Below are 14,997 nucleotides of genomic sequence, written 5' to 3'. Positions count from 1 at the left end.
ACTCCCTCCTTTATCCCTTCCCTTTCGGTGCGGTTCAGGTGTCCACCGATATGTGAGGCAGATACTGCGCCATTTCCTTTCCCTGAAAACCAATTTTCATTTTCATGGCATCCTTGTCGAAATCAAGAGGAAGAAATTTTTTTAAGAAATGGGCTCGGGCAGGGCATCTAATGCGAAAGCAAGACAGCCGCTGGTCCGTAAGGGTAAAGGAGTGGACTCTAAGAGAAGGGAAGCGTAGCCGGGGGAGGCAGAAAGTTAGGTGGGCGGATGAGATTAAGAAGCTTGCGGGCATACGGTGGCCGCAGCTGGCAAAGGACAGGGTTGATTGGAGAGACATGGGAGAGGCCTTTGCCCTGCAGTGGGCGTAGTCAGGCTGATGATAATGATGAGACACCAGGTTTTCTCGCACCTTTTTCTAGGGGAAAGATAATATATGCAGTCACCGGCACAGCAGCATGGCTTCGCACGTGACGCGGAAGGAGCGCTGGACGCGTACTTAAAGTCGGCAACAAGGATGAACCAATTAGTTGATGGCATAACTTCATTTCGTCTCTTTCGTTTCTTCTCGTGCTAAGATCCAAAGTGGCGTTGTTCCAAACCCACCACTATGAAAACATCCCGTTACAGGACGCAGATAATAGAACATAAGCGAATGCGTATTTCTTTAGGACCCTTTATAATTATCGTTGTTTAAAGGGACACAGAGGAGAAATTGAAGTTGACTTGTATCGATAGAATAGCAGCTCCTGATCACAAAAACGTCACTCTTACTGAAAACAAAGCTCTTGTAATGTAGAAAATAGCAAGAACCAAAATACAGGTATCGCCGCCACAGGCCAATCTCGCAAGTACAAGCGTGATGACTTCCTAGGACAAGAGGCGCCACCTTGGAGGATTTTCCTTACTTCATTGATTCGCGAATCTCTGAGGCTTGCAAAGCAAGGTTGCGCACCGCACCGCTAGCCGTCAGAAATCACGGAGTCTGCGTTTACGTCACGTGTCACGTCACTCCGTTCTGAGACGTCATAAGAGTTGCCGTGGCGTCATAAGAGTTCCCTGAGTTTGAATCAGAGCGGCGGGAAAAACTTTTTCATCTTCGAATCCAAATTTCTTTGAAATAAATGCATCTTTTGCGCACGGGTAAGCGGCAACGAAGCCATGAAATGCCGAACTATCAGATTTTGCAAACAAAAAAAATTCATAGAGTTCTCCTCAGTCTCCCTTTAAATGTTCAATGGTTGCTAAATATTCATTGCAGGCGCCATTTATATTTTACATATACTACACCGCGCCCTGACTGCGCACATTTTGTTTTCGCTGTAGGTGAGAGCTATATATATGGGTTTATTATATTCACCGCCTTTCTCCCGTATTAGATTTGTGAAAGGAAGGTCGTTTCGTGTCGCGTACAGTATACGACAGCATGTATCTTCCAATGTTAGACTGCTGCCTTACACTGCTCTCCTTACCCGTCGCGGTGGCTTAGTGGTTAGGGCGCTCGGCTACTGATCCGGAGTTCCCGGTTTCGAACCCGATCACGGCGGCCAGGTTTCGATGGAGGCGAAACGCAAGGCGCCCGTGTGCTGTGCGATGTCAGTGCACGTTAAAGATCCCCACGTGGTGGAAATTATCCCGAGGCCTCCTTTCTCAATATCTAGTTCGTCCTAGTAAACCGTCTGAATACTTCTCATAGTGTCAAGCAAACAAGAAAATCAGAGAATGAACCTCTCTTCCAGAAACCCTTGACAAATGTATTTATTTTAATCGTTCTATCTACGTCCACGCCCGCACTGCAGTGCCTAAAAAGATTGTCAGCAAGCAAAAAATAAATATATACCTACTGTGTACAAATAAGACTGAAAATACATATGCTTTCACCTGTCGTGGGTTGCAGAACGCCTAGATGACTGCTGCTTTCACTGCATTAAATGTTTTGTTGCAATGTATCGCGCCTATAAAAGATGGGAGGAGAGATAACCGATAGTCTCTTAAGGTAAGAGATAGTAATTTAAAAAAAGCACGTTGTTGGTTAAGTCGGTCATTCATTATCACATAGCTAACTGAGCACATACAAACAAGGACATGAAGGGAACACATCAAGAGCATTTTTTTTGTGTGTGGGTATGCGCTTGTGTGGGTTAGACTCTCGTCTCGTGTCCCGTTCTTGTTGCGCTGTGAGCAAAAATGATGAACACTTTCCAACTCGCCCAAATTTGCGCCTTACATCAAGAGCAGTCTACGCTTGTTGTGCTGCATTCACGTCCCTGTTTGTTGTTTATGCGCAATAAGCTAAGCAAAAGATCGGTCTCCAATGCAGGCAAACAAACTATAAAGCAGCTGAAAGTCATTTTAGCCTTTGAGATTAGACAATTTGAGAGGGATGTCGCTACACCAACTGGCCCAACGTTCAACCCTATTAAGAATTAGCAACTTTCACAGATCACCTGAGTTTCTGGCCTACCATGGTCCCACTGAGCATAGTGCTTCTGACAAATCCCCAGAAAATCTACAGTGGGCCAAAATATCTTGCTTATACATGAGCTCTCTAGCATCAGTTATTAGCCTGCATTAAGACGTTTTTCACTAGACGTCTAGGCAACTTTTTACGAGACCTGTAAGGTGGAATGCTGCTCCGTGACTGCTGATAAACTTATTTTTTGTTTTCTGTTTTTTGTTTGGCGCTCAGGCAGCGATCAAATTTTTCAAGGGCACATGACATGCAAACCTCGTTAATTGTACTGCGTATAAATTAAAAAGGCACAATGATAATTTATATATTTGTTGACCGGCGGTGTTTCCGCTGCACAGATATATGGCCACCGTTGTGTAGCAGTGTGTATGGTTGGGCGAAGGTCCATCAAGTTTACCACCCCCACCACCACCCCCACAACGGGGTGGGGGTGGTGGTGGGAAACATTAATTTGCGGCTATTTTCAGGAGTGAGTGGGAACTGGCCTTAAGGGCCGTCCCCTTACAATTTCTAGGTGGGGTCCTTTGTCCGGGACCCCTGTGGCTTCCGCGGCAGCTCGTGCCCTATATAGCCACGAGAGCTCGTTGGCTTTCTAATGTAGAGCAGCCGAGCAGGGCAGCCTCCCAGCTCTCTCGGGTAGGTGAGGGGAATGCAGTAAATGGTAGTTCTTGCTTGTGAACAGACCTTTGTACTTTTTATTGTTTAGTTCTCTTCTGAAAGCATTTGTTTTGCTTCTTTCAGCGAAAAAATTTTAACCGAAAATGCCAATCGCTCAATCATACTAACACCTCCAAGTCCAAGACGAGAACGCAGAAAACTACAGTCACAAGAAAACGTTACACCGCATTCGTGCGTTTGGCAGGCTAACCGCCAACCTGCCCTGTTTTGATTCTTAATGAGCTGGCTCTAATGCGCTCTGAGAGTGGGAACACAGCTAGGGAGTGCACTGTTTAATGAAAACCTAAATATAGCGTCTGAATACCTATAACATGAAGATAATAATAATAATAATTGGTTTTGGAGGGAAAGGAAATGGCGCAGTACCTGTCTCATATATCGTTGGACACCTGAACCGCGCCGTAAGGGAAGGGTAAAGGAGGGAGTGAAAGAAGAAAGGAAGAGAGAGGTGCCGTAGTGGAGGGCTCCGGAATAATTTCGACCACCTGGGGATCTTTAACGTGCACTGACATCGCACAGCACACGGGCGCCTTAGCGTTTTTCCTCCATAAAAACGCAGCCGCCGCGGTCGGGTTCGAACCCGGGAACTCCGGATCAGTAGTCGAGCGCCCTAACCACTGAGCCACCGCGGCGGGTATAACATGAAGATACCGAAATTATTCCGGAGTCCTCCATTACGGCACCTCTTCTTCCTTTCTTCTTTCACTCCCTCCTTTATACCTTACGGCGCGGTTCAGGTGTCCAACGATATATGAGACATACTGCGCCATTTCCTTTCCCCCAAAACCAATTATTATTATTATTATTATTATTATTATTATTATTATTATTATTATTATTATTATTATTATTATTATTATTATTATGAAGATACCGCTTTTACTTCCATTATTAGTGCAATTCCTTTGCATCGTAGGAAACGCAAACCACATAATTTCATAATGAATTATTTTGTGCTGCCACCTTCCGTAAGAAAACGTTACTTTTTAACAATGGCAGCCAAAATATCCGCTTAATGGTGAGACGCTCAGCTCGGAGGCACTAATGTTTAGCCGTTGTTCACTGGATGGCGTTGGTTGTCCGTGCGTGCACTTGGTTAGCACAGAGCTCAGTGTCGCATCGTTATGTAGTGCGCTGATTCTTACTTCTTATCGTAGTGGTCGCTACGACGAACTGCTAAATCTTATCGCGCTTCTCCCTCCACTACCATTATCACCTGGTTTATCTTAACGCCATGGTGGCAGTGGCCATTTTGATGACTGCCGGCCAGTCCGAGCTATTTCCTTTTCATTTTCCTCCAGCTGCATACTTCTACTGTTCCTACCGCTTATTTATAGACAGGGGTTCGGGGAGGATAGGGAGCAGGAGTCATTGTCTATTCTCTGCGACAAGCCCAGTAGAGCTGCTAGAGCCTCTTGGCTTGACTGCGGGTTCTGCACAAGCTTTCATTGCGTCATAAATGCACGGGCACTGCCAGGGTGGTCCGCAAAAAACAAACTCAGTCGAGCCAGCCTATAAGGGCCATAATAATATCCAATGCCCTGTTAATAAAAATAAAGGCCGTGCTACCACCAAAAAATAAAAGCTCTTCAGGCGCGTAAGCCACCGTACGAGCGGAATGCGAGAGCATTAAATTTCGCTTTTTTTTCCCCTCAGCTGCTGTTGCAACTGCTGTGTGTTTTGCGTCAATACCTTTGCAATTGCCGGTCTACCAGCCTCATACTCGGACTGCTAGCGCAGAAGCAGGTATCCGCTATGCTGGGAGGCTGCCGCCATTTGCATTTATATTCTTTTCTGACTTTTGACTTCGATTCTGTAGGTTGCTGTTACAAAACTAGGTTGCTCAGAATCCGGTGGGATGTTGTGATGACGTCACAAGGTTACATGACCCCTCTCGATAAGTCATTAATTTCATTTTGTTTGGTTTATGGGGGTTCAACGTCCCAAAGTGAATCAGGCTATGAGAGACGCCGTAGTGAAGGGCTCCGGAAATTTCGACCACCTGGGGTTCTTAACGTGCACTCACATCGCACAGCACACGGGCCTCTAGAATTTCGCCTCCATCGGAATTCGACCGCCGCGGCCGGGATCGAATAATTTAATTTCGATCTGCCATGGTGGGCAGGTCAATCACAATCCGAAGTCCAGGTTGCCACCTGCCACAGTCGCAGAGCTCCATTTCCCGCATGCATAGCTGAAGGCCAAATCACGCTTAGACTTGACCTCTAACTGGAGGCTCGCCGCAGGTGTTGCTGTGACGTCATACCACGCGACTTGTCGCAGCCGTTACCGCTCGTTCCAACCACTCGCTCTCGCCAGTTGTGTCACGTGACTAACACGTCATTCGTTCTTGCTGAATAAAGGCCAGCGCTCACCGTCAAGTTCTGGTTGGCTCTGACTTAATATCTGCTACGGGTCCTATTTGGACCCAAGATATTAAATTTATTTTTTGGAAATATGCCGGAGTGCTGTAAGCACTCCGGCACGCGTCGGCTCGGTATTGCACTGCCTCCGGGATCGGCCAGGGGCCTATGGGCCTATTAACGCACGCGCGTCTTTCCTTATCTTTCCCCTCTTATCTTTCGGCTCTCCTACTTTCAGCACGTGGCAGCGGTTGTGACTCAGCATGAGCCAGTGGGCAGGTCCGTGCACTTTCTTTTTCATTCTTCTTGACAGCAGCAGCAGCAGTAGCAGCCTAGACACCGCAGAGACATGGAACCGGAACCGGTCAACAGGACAAATTCTTCGACGGAGCATTGGAGGCGCCGGGCTACTTCTAGTGTTCCCTACGAAAGACAGGGTCACGAAGTCGAGTTCTCTAGAGATAAGTCTCGAAAGCGGGCTCGTCGAGTAGATGAAACCGATGAAGAGCGGGAGGTCCGTCTTTAGAAGCAGCGGCACAGGCAGCAAAAGTATTTCAAGCAGAAAAGGGCAGCAGAGGCTGCCAAGTTCTCCGCGTCGACATGAGCCACTTTTCCGTTGCCTTTCGCTCCGTATAACCTGGTTCAGCCGAGTTGAGCAGCAGCCATTTTTTTTTTTAGGAAAGGAAGCGGCGCAGTAATTGTTTCACTAGTGCAAACTGCTGGGCTAGTTGGTTCATATTGCATAGAAAAGGAACCAGCGAAAATAGACGCAAGACAAGAACAAAGGAGGCACACACCACAGCGTTGTGGTGTGTGCCTCCTTTGTTCTTGTCTTGCGTCTATTTTCGCTGGTTCCTTTTCTATGTAATTGTTTCACATCTCGGTGGACACCCAATGCAGGTGGGAGTGAAAGAAGAAAGAGAGAATGAAGTGGCGCAATGGAGAGCTTCGGAATAATTTCTACCACCGCGAATCTTTTACGTGCACTGATATCGCACTGCACTTGGGCGCCTTTGCGTTTCGCCTCCATCGAAACACGGCCGTCGGAGGCGATACGCAAAGGGGCCTATCGGCTTTCGACATTCTGCGCTAATACTGCCCGCAGGCACCTGACTACGTGTACGATGTGTTCGGCGCGCATGCGCACGGTGCTAGCCTTGTCGAAGCCTCGTCCTCGCAGCTTTGTCGAAGATAGAACGCCCCTGACCTTCGTCTCATTGCAAGAACAACCTTCCAGTTTTCCAATTCAGCGCCGATCGTTGATGACGGCCTGTGATGTCGTCTATTCGACATGAACAACCAATATGTCTGGCATGCTCGATATTATTCCTCAGCAGATTGCGTTATCTAAGCTCGAGCACGACTCATACATCTGGGCGTTGAATAACCCACCTTTATCTGTATACAAACAGTGACATACTCTGTTCGGACGTAACACAACGGTATATAGAACAAATGACAATGGACAACACGGTCAGATGAGAGTGAAATAGAATAATGTTACATGTATGAAGAGGTTGCATTGAATGAACTTTTTATTTCATTCATACCGTACCGCTACAGCCTTGAAGGCAGTTCTGTGGCAATCTGTAACCTTCACGAGGCCATGGATGTATGAAATTTTCGCATGCCAAAGCATGATACCTGAGCGTATTAAGCACACCCTTGGAGAGCTCTAGAACGCTTTGCACTACGCGAGGTGCTTTCGCGGGTGCCTAAATCTCTCATACGCAGGGGGTTCACAGCGATAACTATTTATATGCTCGGCTGCTGCCGCCCTACCCAGCAGTCTCTCCTCAGCTAATGGAATACAACTGCTCAAGAAAACAAGAACACTCATTAGACAGGACAGGCGCCAACTACCAGCAGAATTATTATCTCGAAAAACCTCTTGTAACCACATAAGAGTACATATAAAAAACAACAACAAACACAAGAAGGTTACAAAAGGGGCAAAGAGATTAAAACGCATGTACTGAACCGTTCAATAAGGCAATCTCTTCATCTGTTAGTGACACTGACAGCTTGCTCACGCACGAGGGGCCCCGTTGTTTAATCAGGTATGCCTCGATCCATTATCTCTCTTACAAGCTTATCCTTCGACCGACCGATGAATCTTGCGTTTTCATATGCAGGACAGCAATGACAACTTTTACAGCGTGTCACCATGTGGATACGATAACTATTCTTCACCTGCGTTTTATGCTGTCTCGCCCTAGCAATAAAGCGTTGGCCAGTCTGTCGTATGTGTTCAACGCCGCAGCTAAGATGAATGACATAAGCAACATCAGCGGTGAACTCTGAACACAGTATCGTGTTCCAGAAGAGCGGCGATCTGGGTCATTTGGTGCATGGTCTTGAACAAATAAACCAATTAAACGACGAATGACAGAGCAGAGACAAGGCATAGAATGCATGTCTCGTCTCTCCTTTGTCCTTCTTCGTTTGACCGGCGTATTTGTTCAAGTTTCCTTTCTTTATTAGTTGACATGTTTTTCTTGCCTCTCTTTCTTCACCAACTATTTTAAACCAGTCTTGCTGTATTCATCCTGGAGGTCGCCATTACCACTGAGCCAGCGCCGCGGTTTCCGCCACACTTTTCGTAAAGAGCAAAGTTAAATTATCTATGTGGAGGTGTAACCGCGTTAGCGAGTCTCTGGAAAACCGGAAATCCGAGGTAGTGGGGCAGGGCGGGATTCCAGGCAACGCTTGCCCAAGAACAATGCCGGTGTTGCGATATCTTTGCTGGCGGGGCGTTCGCTCTTCGATCTCGTTGTGAGGTCAGATAAGGTCCGTTAGCGCTTCTTGTCACTCATTTGCCCCTCGGACATTGTCTGGTGGGCGGATCTCCGCCGAGACAGTCTCTCGACCAGAAGAGGAGAGCGCATAGTAGCGAGTGTTCTCCCGTCGCCAGCTACCGACACGCCGACCGCATCAGGGAGGAGTGGAACGGAGTCTCCACCATGGCATCCGGCCCCAGCCTCTGTCTTGTTCTCTTAGGTCTGCTTCAACTCGCGCCATGTGAGTAAATTGCTGCTCCAGTGGCGGTCGTCTCGTTCGTGTTCAATTAGGTGTATTCCTTCAAGGCCCGAGTCTGATGCCATGTTTCAACCCGATTTAAGAGCTTGTGCCTTCGCTCCTGACCGGCATTGACGCTGGCTGCGGTTGAAGCTGAAATAGATTTATCCTATAACAGCAATGCAAATAGTTTGACTTAATTTAGTCCACTGGATTTGTGTCTTTCCCGCTATAGCCTTGTGCACATCTTCCCTTCGATCCGTAAACCGATGGAGCCTTCTCACCTTCAGGTTCCCCGTTCCAGACCCCCTCCGCACCCCTTTGAACTATTCAAACCTGCACTCCGCACTGCCCGCTTTCACTCGTGAACAAAGAACTGAGGCGATTCAGAAACGTCCGATATTCAGCTGCACTCTTGGCTGGAGACAACACCTCCTTTCAGCCTTCAAGGTCTACACTTTGTGTAGCTCATAAGCTCTTCCGTCGACGGCATTAAGGCGCGTAACTACAATATCGAACTTCGTAAGCTCAATTAAATGCTTAATAATGAAAAAAAGAGAAAGGAAGCTATCAATATTTTGCGTTTTTCACACTTTTTAATTTCTCTTGAGACTACACTGGATGCCTAAGCCGTTCAAATTTAAAATAGACCTAAAATTAAAATTAAAAATTTGAAATGGACCTAAAATTTGTCCAGTAGAAAAGTCTATCATTACAGGCTCGAGCTTGTGACATCAAGGATCACAGTTGACTTTGACCGCAGCGGCGGCCGAGTGGTTGAGCATCCGCCTCGCATGCGGGAGGTGCGGGGTTCGATCCCCAGTGCCGCCGGTTACCCACCGGTTATACAATGGGTAAAAACTTTCCCCTGGTCTGGTGCTCTTTCATTCAGGGTGAGGTGCTTGGGAAATGGGTCTCTGCCCGCACCTTGAGCAAACGAAAAATACCTTGTGCCACGGCACTCTCTAGCCGCAGATGCCCTCGTGCCATAAAAATTCACTATCATCGTCACCAAAGATGACTTCAAAGGCGCTTTTATTGCGTGCTAAAGCACACCTCATTCCACCCAGTCGTTGCATTCCTGGGAAAGCGTGTAAGCTGATTGCTGAGCGGGGTGTCGTATCGCGAGGCCGGGAGCCGATTAAGCCTTATCTGCCGGGCACAAAGTAAAGAAAAAAAGAATCCAAGAAGCGGCAGAGCTGCCGTCCCGCAATGTCGGTCAGCTCGAGGACGGCCGAACTGGAGGGCGATGCACTTTCGATTGCGCAGTAGGGCTGATTCGGCGCTACTGCGCATTTACTCTGCCGGCAGATACTGGGGAGCGTATGGTCCTGCCGACATTCTTTTTTGTTAATTAGATTCTTTAACTCCTGCTGCCTGATACAGTTCAGCTTTCACGTGCACTTTCAGTATCGTGCTTTGTAACGTGATAGATTAAGATTTCATAATGTTGCCTGTTGAACGAGTTGATCCTCTGCATTTACAGTCATGTTCGTGGCTGTAGGCAAACAGCTGGATTTTTTCTTTTGCCCTTTTATTTCTTGCATTTTAAAACTAACTGAAGAACGCAATAAACGTTTGGCCCTGGGTAAAGCATCCTGTTCCGTGTTCTGTTTATTTCGCTTTTCCGCTGCGCCGCCGTGACAACGGCCGCTTGTGGTGTGCGATACCGGGAGCTCGGAGTTCGCGGCCGAGACCTCAAACGAGGCTCGACGGCCGGTAAGAACCCCCACAGTTGTTCGGACCGAACATCTTCTTTCCGACTTTACGTACATTGGGACTGCGGGATCAAGCAAGCTTTTCAGAAAGCCGCGGTCAACGGCTTGATGATTACGTTACTTTTTAAATTATAGGTGTGCAATTAAGCGCAGCCACGCCAGCCTGCTGCAGCGGCCCCAGACCAAAGTCTGGTGTCGGTTTCCTACTATGGAATCTCTACCTGATTGGCCATGCATATTCTGCAAACTTTCACACTCTGGACCATATTATCGTGATTTGCGCCTTATACGAGTGCGAAAGGCAGGTGTTTGGCCTGGCCGCTGCTTGGCACCTTTCGACAGCAGGCCACTGTCGCAGGACCTCATACTTGGATTGTGGTCTGGGGCTCGGAAGTTTTTCCAAGCAAACTGAACATTGCTTCACTCTGCACTCTTCGCGCGTCTCAACTCACCACTCTCATGCGAAGTATAGGTCACGTGTTCTTTACATGTTCCAATTCCTTTAATTCCTGTCCGCACTGTAACCAATCACAACCCTCTTTCTGCTGCCGCGGCATTTAAGATGAAGTTGTACTCCGCATGATGTCTCGGAGTCGAATCCAAGGCGATGCGGCCGTTTTTCGATGATGGACAACTAGGCTTAGGTGCCTGGGGATTGAACTTAGTACAGAGCCTCCAGTACTGCGTCTCTCGCAACGCACGTGCATGTCGGGACATACAACACAACGACTACATCGGACTGTGACGTTCTGTTCAGTGAACAAGGCATCGGTACCGAATCTGGAACATGTAAAAAACCTTTCAGTGAACAAGGCTTCCGAAAGGAAGCGACACCGTCCAACAATCTGTCAGTGAGCAAAGCTTGCGTACGAACGCCGGAATATCTAAAATTTTCATTCAGTGAACAAGGCTTCCCTATACGTAAGCTGAAACGTATAACATTTTTAACAACAACCTTCGGCCTGCATGCCTTTCCTTTTCTGACATGAATATACTATCCTACCAGACAAGATGTCCTCAACACTTATATTAACGCGACAGCGTTAAGGAGCTCTTTAAGAAGATCGTTCTATGTTAAGGAGCTCGTGTCGGAGAAAAGCCGGCGTCGACGTTGCAAACCGATAACCTCCAAATAAAAAAAAAGTTTATGAAGATACGAGGAATCGAACCTAGGTCTTTCAGACTGTGAGGCGAGCACGTGCAGAATACGCTACAATGGCTGTTCTATTTCTGTGTTGCGTAGTAATGGTGCCCTGGTTCTAGCTGAATAAAAGTGCACCTATTGAATGCATTGTAGACTTCGTGAAGTGTGTTTGTGTACTGATGCGTACATGAGTAATACCTTGCCAGCGCTGCAACACGTTGTCCCGTTCCGCTCTTAAAGAAAAAGCTTAAGCGTCCTACAATTTTTTCTCGTACCTGACCACGTTGACAATTTCCTCTTGTGGGGTTTTATTTAGGGGATAAATACGTTCTCCCCGCTTAATCGCGGCAGACACAGTTCAAAACCGCCAGACCGCAACCCGTGATCGCGTATGCTGCCGAGCGCACGCCGACCACGGTGGGCCTTGCTCGGAGGGAACAAAGGAACGACGCACTGGCTGACACAAACAAGGCATTTATTGCTACATCGACAATAACGCCAGCCAGCAACAAAACACGCTAATGAATCGAGGTCGTAGGGCTCACCAGCAAGGTTACGAGCGAATGTTCGCCCACGCTATGTCAAGGGATACTCCAAGGCCGGGCGGGACGAGATACGGGAGCAAGTCTCCCCGCCACTCCTTTGTCCCGCTGGCGAAGAGCGACACGTCCGCTCGCGCCGATGATCCCAGCCGAAGAAAGTGCGATCTCCAGCGCACGCAGCAATAACGCCCTCTGTCGCGCCCGTGGCGCCCTGAATCGAGCCGATACTGTGGGACGGTGCACCGCGGGAAAGCTAACCACAAGGGGAAACTGCGGGGCAGGTCCCCACGCTCTATACTAGGATAGGATGCTCCTGACATTGTATAATTAATACTAGTGTTTATCTCCCTGTTCTGAAGTCCAAAAAGTAAAGGTTTATGGCGGTTTAACATCCCATAGCGACTCAGGCTATGAGGAACGCCGTAGTGAAGGGCTCCGTAAATTTCGACCACCTGGGGTTCTCTTTAACGTGCACTGACATCGCAGAGTACACTGGCCTCTAGCATTTCGCCTTCATCGAAATTCGGCCGGTGTGGCCGGGATCGAACCCGCGTCCCTCAGGTCAGCAGCCGAGCGTCATTACCGCTGAGCCAACGTGGCGGGGCCCAAAGGAAGAGAAGGTGTACGCCACAGCGCATTCGAAAACTCCAAACAATAGTTTGCATTTCTTCATACGCGGTACTCATTTTCGAGCTTCAGCCCGACTGAAAGCGCATTCGTGTTAAAAAGAAGAAAGTGAGATTACCGAATTTTGTACAAGTCCATTCAGAGATGACGCTGTAAAAAGCGCGCAGCGCTGAACCAGCGCTCTGCCCTACGCAGTCATCGGTTGCCGATTATCCATCGATTATTATGGTGCAGCGACTTCGACGGTGTTGTGATAATCATGATGAATTTTTAAGGTGCAAGAGAGTCTGTAGCCAAACAGCGCCATCGCACAGCGTTGTTTCTTCTACACAAGGTGGGATTAAAAACCCATTTCTCAAGCGTTTCACAAACTTTAGAAGCCGAGCAATGGGCAGGGGAAAGCTTGTATCACCGGTGGGTACCCGGCGGCACTGAGGATCGAACCCCGCACCTGCCGCATGCGAGGCGGATGCTCAACCACTTGACCACCGCTGCTGTCATCGACGGTGTTGTGCTCCGCACCAAAAGGCCGCACGTGTTTCAGAATGCCGGGATTACCAGGGAGTTAAGCGTTGCTCGAAAGCAAGCAACGATATGATAATGCGCCCATTGTTTTCATCTTGACCCGTCACACGCGTTTCGCTATCATGCGTTGCTCGAGCCTGTTGACCAGCCCCGACGAAAGCGCATTCACGGCGAAGTGAACTCCGACCCGTGATTCCCAGATAGATAGGGGCTCGAACGTTCTGCGGCGCGAATTCCACAGAACGGAGGCTCTGCGAACTCTGGATGCCTGCTCATGTAGTACCAGCATCGAGGGCTTCTTAGAGGTCGTCCTCATGTGTCTCTTTGAAACTCTCTGCCGATCTGTCTTTCCTGATATAACAAAACGACCCAGACTAGGCTGTACAGAAAACACATACGTTATCGTGGCGTTATCAGCCCCATCTGTTGAGCGTATACAGCACAGAAGGTATTCCGGGCTTTCAATAGGCGCTAAAAATGGTGCAGCTGCATGTCTACAGCAGATCGCCTCGGCGTAAATTATGCTGCCGCGGGCACCGTGCCGTATATGCAGGGTGTATCGCTTAAGATTTTACGCAGTTTTTTAAGATAGGTTTTCTCAGCTGGAAGAGCGCTTTTTTAGGCATTTAATTTTCAGCTTTGTAGTACAGCAGAATACAGCTAAGATATGCTAACTAGCAAGCTGGTTAACTTATACTGGATAGTTAACTTTTTACCTATTACTGTTAAGCTTCTTACCTATTTTGAGACATGTATAGCAGACCCTAAGTAACATCCATATTAGTTTTTAGAATTTCGAAAACGTGGTTACCCGCGGCGCTGTGACCCAACAAATTTTAGCTACACAGCGCCAAAATACATGCATGCTTTCGGGAAGCTTGCAGGCAAAGCAACCTCTCCAGTGCACGCAATTCGTCGAAATAGACAAAATTTGTTCAGCCGCAGCGCCGAGCGTAAGTAGCAGTAGTAAGTGTATAATTTAAAATAAAATCAAAAAGGGAGGGAGATAGAAGATTTTGGCTAACCCCGGCATCTGCCGTCACTACGGCGGCGGCACATGACCTGGGGTAGCGAAAATAAAGGATGGCAGGCAGTTTGAAGAAGTGAAATGAAAGGAGTGAGGGGACAGTAAGAAAGAACAGGGGGAGTGTTGATGAATACGCTATTTACGTAGCAATACATATGTACAAGATGCGCGCGTGCAGAGTCAATAAATAAAAGAAAAACAAATGCGCACAATACTGCACACAACATCTGGGGTAGAGCGCCCAGCTGTTAATCGTCCGAGGTAGCACACGCGGAGCGTTCGGTTACTGCGCGACACTACGTGGCACAAAACAGACGAGACGTCAAACCCGTCTGTTCGAGAAATGCACTGAGGCTCACCAAGGTTCGCTCACAGGTGCGCGCACTGCCCTGCGGCCACAATAGCGTCTTGAGCAAGAGTGGAAGTATGCCCAGCGCCCTATAGGCCGCAAGCATATCGCGACGAGCATCGGCGAACGCGGCACAGTGAAAGAGCAGGTGTTCTAGTGTTTCCACTGCACCGCATCCGTCACACACATCACTCGTCGCGATTCCGTGAGGCTCCCGTCGTTCCCCGGGCCGCATGCAGCCAATGCGCGCGCGGTGGATCGTTGCACGTTGCGACCGCGTAAGTGCGCGGCAGCCGGTGATGCTGTCGATGCGCTCACCTCCTGCGATGCGTGGGTCGGGGTGCTGCTTTCGGAGATGGTCGTGGATGGCCGCACGCACGTCCTCCAGCGCAAGGGGCAGATCGCTGGCAGGTAGTTGGCGTGCAGCGGTCGCGAGGTCGTCAGCTTCTTCGTTGCCGGCGATGCCGCATGCTGTGACCGGGCACCCACTGTGCACGCACGGCGCATCCTCTCTGGGCGAGGCGCTCGATGCGCGA

General features: G+C 48.6%; 1 protein-coding gene across 1 annotated transcript in view; it reads left to right on the top strand.

The window, feature by feature from the left end:
- The first annotated feature begins 8,330 nt into the window (after positions 1–8,330).
- Positions 8,331–14,997, top strand: part of LOC144107169 (uncharacterized) — a 29,817-nt gene continuing 23,150 nt past the window's right edge. The window contains exon 1 of the mRNA XM_077640164.1: positions 8,331–8,532. Within this exon, the coding sequence (XP_077496290.1) occupies positions 8,475–8,532 (58 nt within the window). The 5' untranslated portion in view covers positions 8,331–8,474. The remainder of the gene's footprint in view (positions 8,533–14,997) is intronic.

This window comes from Amblyomma americanum, chromosome 10 (assembly GCF_052857255.1).
Source record: "Amblyomma americanum isolate KBUSLIRL-KWMA chromosome 10, ASM5285725v1, whole genome shotgun sequence".
In the NCBI taxonomy this organism is placed as follows: domain Eukaryota; kingdom Metazoa; phylum Arthropoda; class Arachnida; order Ixodida; family Ixodidae; genus Amblyomma; species Amblyomma americanum.
This window is presented reverse-complemented; position numbering and strand designations above follow the sequence as displayed.